Source organism: Balaenoptera acutorostrata, chromosome X (assembly GCF_949987535.1).
Source record: "Balaenoptera acutorostrata chromosome X, mBalAcu1.1, whole genome shotgun sequence".
Classification (NCBI taxonomy): Eukaryota; Metazoa; Chordata; class Mammalia; order Artiodactyla; family Balaenopteridae; genus Balaenoptera; species Balaenoptera acutorostrata.
The window spans coordinates 10,086,813-10,103,155 of NC_080085.1; the positions used below are offsets into that span (position 1 = coordinate 10,086,813).

The 16,343-nt window shown below is 41.8% G+C and overlaps 1 protein-coding gene across 2 annotated transcripts in view; it reads left to right on the top strand.

Moving 5' to 3' along the window:
- Window positions 1-16,343, top strand: part of FRMPD4 (FERM and PDZ domain containing 4) — a 177,946-nt gene that overhangs the window by 149,538 nt on the left and 12,065 nt on the right. For both annotated transcript variants that reach the window (XM_007180337.2, XM_057538202.1), the window contains exons 8-12: window positions 2,563-2,682; window positions 8,632-8,768; window positions 12,094-12,220; window positions 14,704-14,793; window positions 15,501-15,683. In XM_007180337.2, coding sequence (XP_007180399.2) covers window positions 2,563-2,682; window positions 8,632-8,768; window positions 12,094-12,220; window positions 14,704-14,793; window positions 15,501-15,683 — 657 coding nt within the window. The remainder of the gene's footprint in view (window positions 1-2,562; window positions 2,683-8,631; window positions 8,769-12,093; window positions 12,221-14,703; window positions 14,794-15,500; window positions 15,684-16,343) is intronic.

Consider the following 16,343-nt stretch of genomic DNA (forward strand, 5'->3'; position numbering starts at 1 on the left):
GGGGATGGGGGCTTGGTGTGGTAGGACTCATAAAGGGCCGAAAATAAATGTAATGATGCCTTCAAAAAAAAAAACATTAGAGGGATTCCCTGGCAGTCCAGTGGTTAGGACTCAGCGCTTTTACTGCAGTGGCCCGGCTTCAATCCCTGGTCAGGGAACCGGGGCGGCTTCACCAAAAAAAACCCAAAAAACAAAACAAAACAAAAAACTTAGAAGGAAACAAAAAGCCTCTAACAATGCTTCTTCCCTTATCTTTCTAGAAGAGGCTTTGTTTTGTCTTTAATCAGAACTACAAGCAAAGTGCTAAAACTCAAGTATTATCTCTAGAAAACTGATTGTTTAAATATCCTGAAACAAACCAGCTATATGCCTTTGAATTCAATACATATGAAAAATTTGACCCATGAAATATTTATAAGCATGATAGAATTGGGGAGTAAGTATAAGGAATTTGTCCAATAACAAAAATTATTTTAAAACATTTAACTGTGATGAAAACCCCCAAGGAACTTTTAAGCGACTCTACCTGAATTTCTGGCAGTTTGACACTAAACTTCTGTCTAGAAAGTAACATTGTTGTTACATACTACTTAAAGTTTCCAAGAAATTGTTTTGTTGCTTGTTTTAGAGACTGTAATTCTCCTGGACTGCCATTTCTAATGAGTCTAAAGCACGTTTTTGCATTACATTCATTTATTTCCCAAAACTAGTGTAACCTACTAATGATAAAAATAAACTCAAGGAGGCTTGTGGAAAATTCAGGACAGATTCTAACCTGTAATTAAAGGAGCCAGAGATATGATGATCTCTGACTTTCTGACATAAGACAGGACCTTCTAACAAAACACCATTATGTCACTGTGACACTCAACAGCAGCCCTGCCAGCACCCCAGGTCTCTTAGAGTCCCACGCATCCTTCTTCCTGGGGTTTGCTTTACCGTCAGCCAGTGATGAGCAGCCCGGATCCCATGGGCTCCTGACTTCACTCAGCTTTGCAGTCCTGCCCACAGCCAGAAAGCTGGTTCAGTGTTACTGCTTCTCAGGATGCCCAGTATACCTTTAAACGTGGGATGTGTAGTCCCCTTGAAATTCTTCTATATAACAAAGTTAGCAATGGGAACTCTCAGAATGTGTGTGTGTGCATGCGCACTCCGATAACTCAATAAAGCTATTACTATTTTATTTTGATCATTATTTTTTTTTTTTGACTGTACTGCGTGGCTTGTGGGATCTCAGTTCCCTAACCAGGGATTGAACCCGGGCCACAGCAGTGAGAGCCCAGGATCCTAACCACTAGGCCACCAGGCAACTCCCTATTTTGAACTTTTAAATTGCAGTTCACAAACATTTTTATTTTGCCAGGTTTGTCCCCTGCATAAAAGTAGTTACAAGTACATGAAACCGCATGCAAGCGCATTAAAAAGTACATCCAAGTGCACAAAACTACAAGTAGAACAACTGTGTGGGTTCCTGCTGCAGGGTTTTAGTTTCATCGCACTGACCTCTTTAAGGGAAATTGAAGAGCTTTTACCTTCTTTCTTTTTTTAATCTTTTTTTGTTTGTTATTTTTTTACTTTTTTTCTTTTACCTTCTTTCTTGAAGTCCAGTGTCTTTCATTCATTCAGCTGTGTATGAAGCACCTACCGTTCATTGATCGATTCCTTTTTGTTGCAAAAAGAATTAAGAAACTAAGACCTAGTAGCTGGCACATACCGTGCTGGGGAAAAGGAAAGCAACTCAAAATGATCCATGGTCCTTAACCCTGAAGGACCCGTGGTGTATTCTAAGCCCCTTTGAACAATTTGGACAAATCATGATAGCAGAAGTTTGGGTAGTTTGGAAACCTGTGGACTCCAAATTTAGTGAACGGGCCAGAACTTCTGTCCTCCTGCTTTCCAGTTGGATGTCATCCAAGTTGCCACTGTCATGCTTTCATTGCTACCGTCCTTCTGGAGTCTAATTGAGGAAAAAACCCACAGCAGTGTTACACAGTAATAAACTGTAGTGGCCAGTCTCTGCACTCCTACCCCCGGGTCCCCTTCTGCACCCCCTACCCCCAGCCTCGCTTGAGTGTGTGACTGTCACAACGGCCAGCATCTGCAGATCTTCTTCAGAGGACCGCCCTCAGACTGCTGGCGCCCATCCTGTCCGTACCTGGAAATTCACATCCCCCTGGGACAGCCCGAAACCAATGACTTACCTGTGATCCCAGAGGCTCCGTGGTGTAAGTTTCCCACCAGAGTCTCCCTCAGGACAGCCTGTAGCCACCCCTGCTGGGCTGACCTGAGCAGGTTCCTCTCCTGTCTGACCTGCTTCCCTCCCTCGCTGGCCTCTCCTGGGAGCAGTTCCTTATTGAAGTCCCTCATTTCCGGGACTGCTTTGGGGGAACGTGACCTGGGTCACAGGTATGTGCAGTGTTCAGGAAGTGAGTATGTATGACAAGTACTGAAAGAACCTCAACCGCTTCCTTCCTCAGTGTCCAAAGAAAGCTGCCTTTGCTTCTGCCCCTCAGCCCTTTCTGCCGGCACTGAAGGATTCTTGTCATTGGTCTGCTCTTCTAGGTGACCCAGAGGCCCAGCTCGCATAAGATGAGATGTCTTTTCCGAATTAGCTTCGTCCCAAAGGATCCAATTGACCTTTTAAGGCGAGACCCAGTTGCTTTCGAGTATCTGTATGTTCAGGTACGTGAGAACCAGGGCACGTTTCATATTAACACTGTGGGATGGATTAACTGTGGCGTTCTCCCCCCTGAATTCTTTCGTTTGGGATCTTCTCTCTCTTCGTCCCTCACCCCAAGCTCAGTGTATTATAAAAGGATTCCATGGTGCTTTTTTCTTATTGGACTATAGTTGATTTACAATATCATGTTAGTTTCAGGTGTACAGCACAGCAATTCAGTTATACATACATACATATACATATATTCTTCAGATTCTCTTCCCCTATAGGTGATTACAAAATATTGAGTGAGGTTCCATGGTGCTTTTTAAATTTTCACTTCTGATTTTGAAATAATTTCAGCCTTATGAAAAAGATTCAAGAGTAGTAAATGAGCTCTTTGATATCCTTTACCCACATTCACCACTTGTTACCATTTACTACATTTACCCTATCTTTAGCGTGTGCACACGTCCTCCCCTTCCCCCGTCACACACGATTTTTTTCCTAAACCATATGAATGTCAGGTACCAAAACCATGCTCATTTACCCTGAAATACATCAGTATATTTTCTAGTAATGAGAATATTTTCTAATATAATCATTATACAATTAACCAAATCAGGAAATTTAACACTGATCCATTTCCATTATTGGATCTACAGTCTGTATCCAAATTTTGCCCATTGTCCCAAAAAGGTCCTTTATATCAATTTTTTCTAGGATAGGATCTACTCCAGGATCTCATTTTGCATTTAGTTGGCATGTCACTTTAGTCTTCTTCAGTCTGGAGCATGCCTCAGCCTTTCTTTGACTTTCACAACCTTGACAGTTTTGTGGAGTGCTGATCAGTTATTTTGTAGAAACCTCTCGATTTGGGTTTCTCTGGGGTTTTCTCATGATCAGATTAAGTCTCTGCATTGGGGGCAGAACAACAACATGAATGACTCCATGCCCTCCTTAGTGCATCGTATCAGGAGGCATGTGATGTCATTTTGTCCCCTTCGTGATAAGGTTCACACTGACTCTTGTCAACATTCATATTAATTGATGTTCTCCAGAAGTTACCACTTTTCCTTTTATAGTTAATAAGTAATTTGTGGAAAGTCACTTTGCAACTCTCATTATCCTTTTACCTGTTCATTTTAGTATTCGTTGATGATTCTTGCCCAAATATTATTGTGATGGTTGAAAATGATGATTTGTCTAATTCCGTTATTTCTTCTTCAGTTATTTGTTGGCATTCTCCTGTAAGAAAGAGTTTTCCCTTCTCCTTTATTTACTTATTTTGTTCATTCATTTATTTGGTGCTTAGATTATTCTGAAATATCGTGATATTCATTGTAATGGAATTATTCATTTCAAGACAGTAAAACTTTAAGAAGATATATCTTTTTGCAGACTGTCTATATCTGATTCTGGGATATAATTTTCAAAAAACAAGACTTCCAGAAATGAGACTCTTTGCTGTTTATCCCAAAGGGAACTTATCTGCTTGATATTTAGGCGATGTTCCTATATTTCTCTATAACTGCTTCCCATTACTCTTACTTAAATTCCCAATATAATCACATTAAACAGTAAGAACCCACTTACCTAATGCTTAAGCATCTACATTAGAATTACTCAAAGAGGTTGTAAACCTTAATGTAACCTTCCACCACAAAGACAGGAGAAAACGCAAGAGTGAGGCCAAAAACAATGCTCTCTTTGGCTGGGGGATATCTGTATAAGCCAAAGGTTGCTGGAGCCCTAAGTAAGAAGTAAAAAGCAAAGAACGTAGGAAAAAGAAAAATAAAAGAAACATTTGTTAACTCTGGGTAGTTCATATACTGGTATTTGTTTTACTATTCTCAGTATTTTCTTGTATATTTCAAAGCTTTTGTAATCTTTAAAAAGTTGGGTGTGAAAAGAAAACAGATAGAAGATGGCAGAGAGATGTAGACAAGACAGATGTCAGAAATTAGGAACAGTGACATAAATTAAATGGCAATAAGCCCTGGAGAACAGAAATTAAGTGGGAGGAGAAAGAAGCAGAACATACTAGAACATTCCAGCAGATGGGGGCACTCAGGGAAAGGCCTGTTAAATGTTCCCCACCTCAGTGGTCTTTGGAGGAGACTGTGGTGTGGTATTTACAGCTCAGAAGGATGATTACTGTTTATGAAGATAACCCGGAGTCATCAGAAAAAGGCAAATCCTGCTCCATATACCCTTTTTATCAAATAAAGAAATGTGCAGTGCACTTCACTCCATTTTCTACCCAGAACAATGAACTTAAATGTTAAACTTTGGTTCCCTGGGTTACACTATCCCCCCTTCCCCAGAGGCCAGGTAACCCAGACCTGACTGCACGGGACAGCTTGATTCTCAGCTGATCTATTACTGCATCTTCCCATATTCCTTCTGAGAACCAACTCGGGGCTCTGCCACGGCAACTCATGTCACGTGCTATGTTTTTAGCTTGTTAGTTGCAAATAAGTAGTTACAGGTGCCGATCAGTACGTGGCTGTAGAACGTGAGATGCATTCAGTTGTCATTCTCTATAATTATATACTCATCCCATTAACAAGATGATGCTTTAAAGCCATTTACTTGGCTTGTGTTTGCAACATCACAAGTCCATTGCATTTCTAAAAGAAGAGCCCGGTTGCGTTTGTCTTGGGGAGGGGAGACCTTTTAAGTAGCCCAGAAGTACTGCTAAGCAGTTGAGGTGTTTGCTCAAATCTAATGCAGTTCATGGGAATCTTTCTTATTCAAAAGACACATCTTTTCTACGTGTGGGACTGTCCTGAGAACAGGAAAACCTGTCTGGGGCTCTTGCCCTGGGACTAGCTGAAGACCGAAGACACTTCCGCTTTCCCCCCTTGGGTGTTGCACAGGTGGTGGATTAGCTATCCCTTCAAGGAGTAGCCAGCGCTGGGGGAGGAAGGGGGGAGCCGTGTTATGGTGGGCGATAGAGGCCAAAATTAATCTACCATCATCTCATATATCCTCCACTGAGAATAGGAAATGAAAATTTCTTGGACTCAGACCCTCTGTTTCAAAATGCCTTGTATCACAGAACGTGCAGTATGTCTAAAATTACATATCTGTGTAGCATATGTCAGTGGGCCTGCGAATGGTGCTGTGTCCGAGTGTTGATTTTAAGGTACTAAAAAGATGCAATAAAATTAGCCTAGAGAACAAGAGAGGAAACAGAAACAATGTCTATCATGTTACACAGACAAAAATCAATTCAGCCTAGTGGGCTCTTAATGAGGGCAGTGGCCATTGACAAGCCATGACAATGACCACAGAGGTTTCGATAGTGATAATATATAAGAATCTCCTAGCCATTAATGGACCATGAAGTATTTTACAGATTTCAGCATATATAATAACAGTAAACCCTAATAATCCAGACTGTTCTATTTCATAATTATAATAAGCTATGCTGACATTTAGCTGTCCACTGTCTATTAAAACAAAGATGGTTAAACCAGTTGGTAAACAGGATGATAAGGCTACAAAATGTTTTCAAACACTTTAGCAGTATTGGTTTCCTTTTTAATATCTCACATGTTCATTATAAATGAATTTTTGTAGGTCTGAAGCGGAGTCTGTCGAGACCTCTGTTTAGCAAAACAATGACCGCCATTTGTGTGTATAACTATATTTTAAATAATGTACTTGAGAGTAATAAATGCATAATTTGTACCAAAAATATGTATAAGTCAGACATCACACTAGTTCTCCGGGATCAGTCTGAACTAATTATATAATGTAATTAAGTGACTAATCACCTTGACAAAAGAATCCACTCAGAAGTCTGGTGAAATACAGGGTATAACAGGAGTGGGAAAAAACAACCGCAGTCACAACTCACAGGACAAGTGATAGTGATGACTCACCTTTATAAAGCACATTCCATTTTATGAAACATCCTTGCAGGTATGCTAGCAATCTTGAGAGTTAGCTGTTGTTAGCCCGTTTTTTTTTTCAGATAAGAAAACTGAGACTCAAGAGAGATGAAGTGCTACATCCAAGGTCAGTTGATTGGTAGTTGACAGAGCCTAGGATCCAGCTTGGAGCTTTTGTCTCTAAATCCTATGCTAAAATCCTGTTTCAAAGCTGTCATGCAGTAGCAGTCCTAGAAGAAAGTGATCTATCAAAATGGTTTATCCAAAAACTGGTTCTTCGAGTGCGTGTTATGGCCTGGCACTTTGCCAAGAGACTTGCTCCCCCGCATCCCTCACGAGACTGTAAAATGACCCTATCTGGACCCTCAAACCCCTGGTACCCCATTGTAGACAACCCTGGGCTCTTGGAAATAACTGAAGACTAGCAAATAAATAAATCCAAGACTAGCAAAACAAAATGGCAGCTTCCCTCAGAGCCACGCTGTCTCCTGCCTCTAATCAGACCCACTTCCAACAGGAGTACGGTGCAATCCAGATAGATGTAGGATTTTAAGGAAAAGCGAAGGTGGAAAACCATGTGAAGGATGGAGGGAAGGGAATGTGGCTTCACTTTTGGGGGTGAGGGATGGGCTGCGAGGCAGGCACCCAGAGCAGGCAGGTAGGGTCCCAGGGGGACGTATCCGAAGGGCAAATACTGTATGCAGAAACCGTATGGGGTACATGTTCCCATTTAGTAGAATCAATACATGAAGTGGTCGTAAAGGTACTTAGAAAGGAGCCAAACAAATCCTGATACAGTTTTTCATTTGAAATCTTTTGGGGACAAGGCAGAGAATTAAGAAGGGAGAAAGAGACTAAATATATTTTCTAGCCCAAGAGCCTGGTTTCCAATAACGAAAATAAGTAAACACACATGCAGAATATACTTAAGCAGCACCGTGCTTCCCATCAACGTTCGGCTCAGTGTTCGCTCTGTGCAGGAGTGAGAATGGCGCCCTCAGACCCTTCACTTGTGGTCCTGGAGGGCTTGACACGTTACAGTACCCTCTCAGCCCCTCTTCAATCTGATGCTCACCCCAAACCCTGTGAGGTAGGTGTCACCCTTTTACACGTGAACAAACTGAAGCCGAGAGACTCCCTCAAAGTCTCAGTGGGGGCAGTCACCACTGGAACGGACTGACGATTTCAAGAGCCACCCTCCACTGAGTGCGCCAAGGCGCTGTGACAAAGCGTGCATCTCACCTCATCCTCACCACCCTGTCCACTCCGGCCAAGTAGTTGGTATGAATCCCCATTGCACAGATGAATAAACTGAGGCTGCAAGAGCGAAGTAAACTGCTTGAAGGTTATGCACAGAGGTAGCCATTGGTAAAGCCAGGACCCCGAGGCAGGTGTAGGTCCAGAGCTGCTGCTTTCCATCACCTTGGTCATTCTTCCTCCCCGAAGCCACTCTGGATGATAGCAAGAGGGTGACACTGATGATGACAGCTCTAAACATGTGTGAGCGCTTCCAGTTTACCAGATGGAATTCTGAGGGCTTGTTAACTCATTTAATCCTTGTCACAACCCTGCGAATGGGAAGTATTATCCCCAACTTACAGAAGGGGAAACCGAGGCACAGAACAATTAAGGGCCTTGCCCAAGGTCACATGATGTAAGTAGAGAAAGAGGATTCTTTCCTCTTAAAGTGGAAAAAGAGGATTGGAACCCAGGATTCCAATCCCGGCAGCCTAGCTACAGAAGCCACATCGTGCTACTAGAGCTTCACGTGTTCAGTCGTGGCACCTGTGTTTGGAAATTCCGTTCCTAATTTCCTCATTATTTTTACAAAAAGCTAAATATTTAAATAGCAGCTCGCTCGTGATGAATGTTAAACGTTTGTGTGGTCTCTGTGTTTGTGCGTGCACTTAAATACTGACTCGGTTCTAAGCAGCGGTGAAAATGTTTCCACATTTAGCCCCTTGCCTTGGAAGTGAAGGTGGGACAGTGGGGAAACGCCTGTCACCTGTCCCTCTAAGGCAACGCAGTGCATCCTTTGACAAGCTGCGCCCTCTGCTGGTCTCTTTTCAGAGTTGTAACGATGTCGTTCAGGAGCGGTTTGGGCCGGAGCTGAAATATGACATCGCCCTGCGGCTGGCGGCGTTGCAAATGTACATTGCAACCGTGACCACCAAGCAAACGCAGAAAATCTCCCTCAAGTACATTGAGTAAGTGTTGACTCTCGGAGCCATTTCGGAGACAAAGATGCTGCCTCCTTAATGCCTAAGGGTATTTTTGATGTGTGTGTCTATTTCCAAAATTGATGTTGTTTGTGGCAGAGCATTTGTTAACCAGAGGCAAAATATATGAATATTCTGTTCATTTTCGGTGGAAGAGACCATTTCTTACATAGTCCACCTTTAGAGAATTGTGGTTAAATTGGGGGTCACATTTAAAATGAAGCATACATTTTTAAATTCCTAAATGAACTTGGTTCTAAACCAAGCTTTGGTCTCGGCACTCTTCAGACGTTAAGCTGTTTGATTCCCAAAACCTCCCTATGAAATCAGTAGGATTGACAGATGAGCAAGCCAAGGCACAGACGGTTAAATAACTTGCCTAAGTCACACTGGCTATTAACTAGAGGGGGTAGGATTCGAACACAGGCGGTGGGACTCCACATCGCGCTCTAGTTTGTGTGATCATTTGAAGACCTGTGTTTAGAAAATGGTGTGCATAATCACAGATTACTTTTAGACGATCAAAATGCAGTATAAAAAGTAATTCTTTGAGTCCTAATCAGGAAGGATGGTAGTTGTAATAAAGAACTATGACAGCGTGGGAAAGGATGCCACACAAACTTTGTTTCATGAATCAAATGCTGTTTGGAAAATAAATGCCTTCTCTTGCTGAATATGGCATTTACAACAGCAGTGTACTACCTCTTTAGCCGGAAAAGATCCCCTCTTCTTAGAAAAAAGCAGTTTATGTTGCCTTCAGTTGACGAGCTTATATAAGAGTCGTCCTTTAAAAGAGAACCCTCTATCTCCCAGTCTGTATGCTTCCTGCTGGAAGGTGATCCAGTAGCCTAAAGCAGCCACCATTTTCTTAATCCTGGCAGCTCTAATGCTAAGAAAAAAGGAATACTCATGTTTCAAAGTTTATGGTGGGGCTGAACACGTAACACTACAGGCCTTAGCGTCTGCTCCGTCTCCACCTCCAAGTGGCGTATGGCTGATTGAAACTCCACATCCCACAGAAGCTTCCCGTGGGCTGCCTGTAAAGCCTTTCTGAGTTCCACAGCCCCAGGTCGACCCCCACGGAGTAAAATGACGTCTTCTTAATGGGTTTGCGAGCCTGCAGAGATGAGAAGATGGGAAGATGAGAGCACCAGGTTGCTGACTCCCAGCGCCCCTGATCTTGCCACCCTCGCTTCTCCTGTCACTGCCTAGGGACAGATCCTTGTGTGCAGCTTGAGAACCCCAGGCCTTCCAATCTCAGTCCACTCCTTTTTGCAGATGGTTTGTCTCTTTCTCTCTTGCCACACATGCCAGGACTGGAGCCCGAGAGAGATTCGGCTCACAAAGGGGTCTCGCGCTTGAGTGGATCCATTCACACACTCATCCATTCCCCTTTCTGAGGTTCTTAGGAACAGATGAAACTGGATCCCACTTGAAAAGGTGGCCTGCACAACTTGAGATGATTTTCAGACAACCGAAATGCATTTCTGTTCCTACTTTCTGTACCCACATTTTACCAGGTTGAGCATGGTACAATCAAAAACTTCCAGAGATAACTAACTTGCCTAAGAACCTTGCAGAGTCTATGATGATTAATTAATGTTCTCATTCATTCATTCATTCACCCAACAAATGTTCATTGAGCATTTTATGTGATACAGTAATTCCCCTACATGCGAACGAGTTCCGTTCCGAGAGCGCATTGGTTAAGTCCAGTTTGTTCCTAAGTCCAACAAAGTTAGGCTAGGTACCCAACTAACATAATCGGCTATATAGTACTGTATTATAATAGGCTTATAATACTTTGCACACAAACAATACATAAAAAACAAACAAACACAAACACAAAAATAAAGACAACATTTTTAATCTTACAGTACAGTACCTTGAAAAGTACAGTAGTACAGTACAACAGCTGGCGTACTTTTGGGGCTGGCATCTAGTGAACAGGCAAGAAGAGTTACTGACTGGAGGAGGGAGAGGAAGTAGGAGATGGTAGAGCTGAAGGACCGTCAGCAGTAGGAGACGGAGGGCAAGCTGCAGTTTCACTCACGCCTGACGTTGATGCGAATACACGTTCGCATCTTTGCAAGTTTGCAACTTGAAGGTTCGTATGTAGGGGACTTACTGTATTTATACTAAGAGAAAAGAAAATACTGTAAATAATAATCTTAACCTTTGAAGAATTTGTGATCTGATTATAAAGACAAGACAGAGAATGAAAAGTAATGATGTAAAATAATGATACAAGTAGAATTACAGGGTAGCCCATAAGGAGTGCCAAATGATGGGTGAAAATAATAAGTACAAGTTGAGGAGAAGGAGAAGGAGAAGGAAGAAAGCAGTGATCACAAAAAACACCATCTTAACTAGTGAAAAGGGTGTGAATGGTCAAGTGGGGGAAAGCTGTCTTCCTACCCTTCTTTAGAGAGGATCTGGAGCCGGAGAGATAACCAGAACCTTCTCGAAAGTCTTCACATAATTTAGAAGATACTGGTTGGGCACATGACCAATCAGGATAAATTTCCTAGAATTCAAAATATGGAACCTTCCTAGGATAGGGTTGTAGTCATTGTTGGGAACATGGGCTCTTGGCAAGAATATACTAGCCCAGGCCCATTTGTTTGTTTTTTTCCTTGTATATCCACACCTATGAGTGATGTTTGCATCTCCCTGTCAGTACCAGACATGCTTAAGGGTCCTGCACCCTACCCTGACTCCACACCAGCAACCCCCTCCCCTCCTCAGCAAGAAATGTTGACGGAGGGAGTTAGATAGATACTATCTGGGTGGGAGAAAAGAGAATTGTGTGTTTCTGGAGAAATCGCCATTGATGAGGGAGATGGGGAGGAAGGAATGGTTTGGGAGCATGAAGGAGCTATATTTGTCCTTCTAAGAGAAGACAGAAAGACAGAGCATGGGCAGACAGGGAGAGGTGACAATGGGAATAAACAAAGGGATGGAGAGAAATTGGTGTTGGAAGTACAAACTCAGATATGTGAATGAACTCTAAGAGACTCAGAGGTGGGTTGGATAAAGTGTCTGTTCAATTTCCGTTGGTACCAAATGCCTCGTTAGCTTTCTCTCTGGAGAGTGAAGAATATATTTCTTTTAAAATGCAAACATATGGATTAATGATCAAATAGTATGTTTCCTGAGTATAAATTAAAAGTTGCTTCCCAAATTGGGGACTTGTCTCCATTCCCTGCCTTACCAAGAGTTCATTTGTTCCAACAAACATCAGAGTGCCATTTTGTCTTAGATACCTAATCATCACAAGAATGTGAAATTAAAGATATGCTCTTTATTGCAGAAAAGAATGGGGATTAGAGACCTTTCTTCCCTCTGCTGTGCTGCAAAGCATGAAAGAGAAGAACATAAAGAAAGCACTTTCACACCTTGTCAAAGCAAATCAAAACTTGGTACCACCCGGTAAAAAGGTATCACATTTGCATCTTAATAGAAAATGGATTTTAAAAAGAGGCTTGCATACATTTTTTTAAATGTTTAAAATTAGCCCATGAATAAAATACTTAGCACCAGATTTGCAGAGGATGTAACACTATATAACCTTCTTTTTTTTTAACTATTAACATGTTTCTAAGACTAAATGAAAGCTAAGTATTCTAATGGAGGCCTGTTTATTCCTTGCAAGCTATAGACTCCTTATTGTACGGACTGTGTGTGCATTCACGTGTGCATGCAGGAGAACCTTGCAAAGCCTCTGAGACCTTGGGATTAGAGGATAGAATTGCACAATATTTTCTTATTTTCATCATCTTTTCGCTTACCACTCAGACCAGCTTAAGTGCACAGCAGCTACTAAGGGTCCCTGTAGACTTGATGCCACATGAATTAAACCAAGGTTTCTCTACCTTGGCTCTATTGACATTGGGGACCAGATCATTCTTTGTTGGCGAAGAAGGGCTGTCCTGTGCGCTGTGTGATGTTTAGCAGCGTCGCTGTCCTCTACCCGTGAGGTGTCAGTAGCACCCACCCCTTCAATCATGACAAACAAAAACGTCTCTGGATTTTGCCAAAATCACCCCCAATTGACAACCACTGAATTAAATCTTACTTTTAGAGAGAAGATAAACTTAGTTCTGTCATTCACCATCATTAGTGTTAAAATCTCCTTTTTTTTTAATCAAGTAAAAGAGACACAAAGGACATTTTAAAATATACTGTTGGTCAGAATAGAGAGTTATGTTTATTGGTAATAAAAGCAAAGGGTTTCAGGAACCAGAAAGAGAAGGAGCCTTAAAATCCAGGACCTATAAAATTGGAGGCAGTCTGACAACCCAAGAACAGATGCTCAATGACATCAGCCATAGAAACGTGTGTGACTCTAATACAAATCATTTGTGTGGGTAGTTCTTTGGTCTTAGTATCTGATTTTAAGTCCTTTTTACTGGCTAACACATACTTATTTCTGCTCCCCCCTCACCCCCAATGACTTTTTTAAACGTGTGATCAACTTTGACACACTATCAGCCACCTTTGACTTACTTCCCAGTTTCTGTAAGCATTCAGCTTATGGAAATATAGCAGGATGTCATGGGTCAAGATGTTCTAAGTATCAGTTCTGACTTGCCCAAAGCTACTTTCTTTTAATTGACTTGGTGTGATTTTCTTCCAAGCCTGGCCCACTGGTTTTGTAATAATTTGGAAAACTGCTCTAAGATCAGTCCATCTATCACTGTCCTTCTATAAAGGTCTTTTTTTTTTCTAGTTAAGAGTGAGTGGTTTGGTTTCAAATCAATTTGCAAAGTGCTTTGGATTTTTGAAAGAAGTCGGCTGGGTGATTGGTTCTAAACTACAATTATATAAAGGATAGCACATTGAGGTACGGTTGATAAATGAGTTGGCAAGTTATCTGCAACTGAAAACAGAGTTTTACAGTCCTTGCTACTTGATGTTCTACACCTCGTTGGAAAATTTCACCCCTAACAAACTTTCCTGCCACATTTGGTATGAAACACAGACTTTTTTTTCTTTCTTCATTTTTTTTTTAATTAAAAAAAATTTTTTTTGAAGGATAGTCGATTTAAAGTGTTTCAGGTGTACAGCAAAGTGATTCAATTATACACATATGTGTGTGTGTGTGTATATATATATATATGTATATATTCTTTTTCAGATTCTTTTCCATTATGGTTTATTATAAGATATTGAGTACAGTTCCCTGTGCTATACAGTAGGACCTTGTTGTTTTATCCATTTCATGTCTAGTAGTTTTGTATCATATTTTAGATTGAAACGTGGACTTTTTTCAATCAAGTACTTTTTCAGGATATGGGAATCTGCATTTTTAAGTCTTTATAAAGATCAATTTTACCTGGATAAAATTTCATTTGTCAATCATTCATGAAACTCAATAGATTCTTAGAATTGAATCAATAGATTCTTGGAATTGAATTCTTGGAGTCATTTCTTGGAATTGACTTAGATAGTGAGTTCAAACGTTTCCACAATGATTGGTGCTCAGAAAGTTCACTTTCCCTAAAAACTTGCAAAGACTGGAAGAAACAAGATGGGAGTGAAGAGCCCATTTAAAAGGCTTTCTATGGATTGCAGGTGTGTATTCAATCACACCCACAGCAGCTCCCACAAACTCTGCAGGCAGCCATTGCAGTGGAGAACTCTATCATCTCATTCTGACTTGTTGAATGCTCTGGCCCAGCAAATCCATATTTTTCCCCCAAAACGAAAAGATTTAAATCTAGATGTCCTGTTGCGGCCCTTGATCAGGAAACCAAATACAGAGCAGTTTACTTTCATTCCTCATGAAGAGCCCTTGTCACACCCCATCTGTTGGCAGTAGAAGCATTCTTCTCATTTGCCCTTGTTTTCGGCTGGTGTCCAGCAGGAACATAGTCACACCCGATGGAGTGAACACCTGAGGTTTCTTTTCTCTCCTCAGCTCTCCGCACTGCAAGCCAAGGTCCATTATCTCAAGTTCCTCAGTGACCTTCGACTGTATGGGGGCCGTGTGTTCAAGGCAACATTAGTGGTAATTTCTTTTCCTTGCTTTTTCATGGAAGCCACAGAGGCCTGCAAAATGTCACTGCCTAGGCTCTCTTGAATGAGCTGTCTTTGATGACAAAAGCAAATCAGCTGTGAATCTTTTCCAGCCCTTATTTCTAATTGACTGCACCCCAGTCTGAAAATATCAGAAGAAATGTTAAGCTAGATAACGCCACTGCAGAATGCCCTAGAAAAAGAAATGTGAAGAGCCGAGAGAATGCGCTCTCACAGTGGCCTCCTTTTAAATCACTGGGCCAGAATGATTTCAAAAAGAGGAAAAAAATCCTCATTTCTAAAAGCTTCTCATGATAATGAATATATGTGCTATGATAGCATTTACTTTCTACATTATTCATAATTTATCAGAGCCTCGCTGCAATCATATATCTGGTTCTTCTGATTGGATGATTTAGTACAATGTAACCCAGGAATACTTTCTAAAGAAAATGTGATCTTATAAAAACAGACTCTCAGGTTCAACTTTGCCTGGTGCTTCAGAGGTCTAGTATTTTTATTTAATTTTGTTTATTTATTTATTGGACGCACTACACGACTTGCGGGATCTTAGTTCCCCGACCAGGGATTGAACCCGGGGCCCCGGGGCAGTGAAAGTGCGGAGTCCTAACCACTGGACCTCCAGGGAATTCCCAGAGGTCTAGTATTTTTAATATTTTGTCGACGTCTCTTTCTCAGCAGGCCGAGAAACGCTCAGAAGTGACCCTCCTGGTGGGGCCCCGCTATGGCATAAGCCATGTCATAAACACCAAAACCAATCTGGTGGCTCTTTTAGCTGACTTCAGCCACGTCAATAGGATTGAGATGTTTACTGAAGAGGAGAGCTTGGTGAGGGTGGAGCTCCATGTGCTGGACGTGAAGGTGAGTCTTTCAGACACTGACACGTGGCCTTGAACATGGCCTTGCTTCCTGATAATGCTGCTGATGTTTATAAAGCAGGCAAAATTGCAACATGTGCAGCGCATGGAAGGCGCAACGGGTGCAGAAGTCCACCCATCTCAGGTGTGAGGGCTCCAGTCCTCACTAGATAGCTGTGTGATTGGGGGACAAGTCACTCTCTTTCTCTGGGCTCCATCTCTTCACCTCTACGTGAGAAAGCAAGCGAGTTCATTTCTAAAGTCCCTTCTGGCTCCAGAGTGCATGAACCATACATGGAGAGTAGGGGACACGTCTCCCGACTTACTTGCTAGAATCTGTGGCTCTTGTATAGAGTCAGGGAGAGTTTTCCCAACTTTGTTCAGAACCCCCTTTCCCTTTTGTTAGGTTGCATCTGTATGTGCTTATTCTTTTGGAGAAACAGTATTTTAGTCAATCTGTCTTTTCATGCTCTAGCAATTAGTGCTGGCTGAACATCTGGCCCCTTTAATATCACGGCCATTTCATTTGAAACAACTATCTGAGATTGTCCTCAGAGGGCAGACATTTCCTCCCCAAACAGAAGTTGACAGGAAGTAATCCAGGTCCCCTGTCCCCACCTTCTTGCCCCAGTTTGTAATAGATGAGTCATTGGATTTTGGCAGT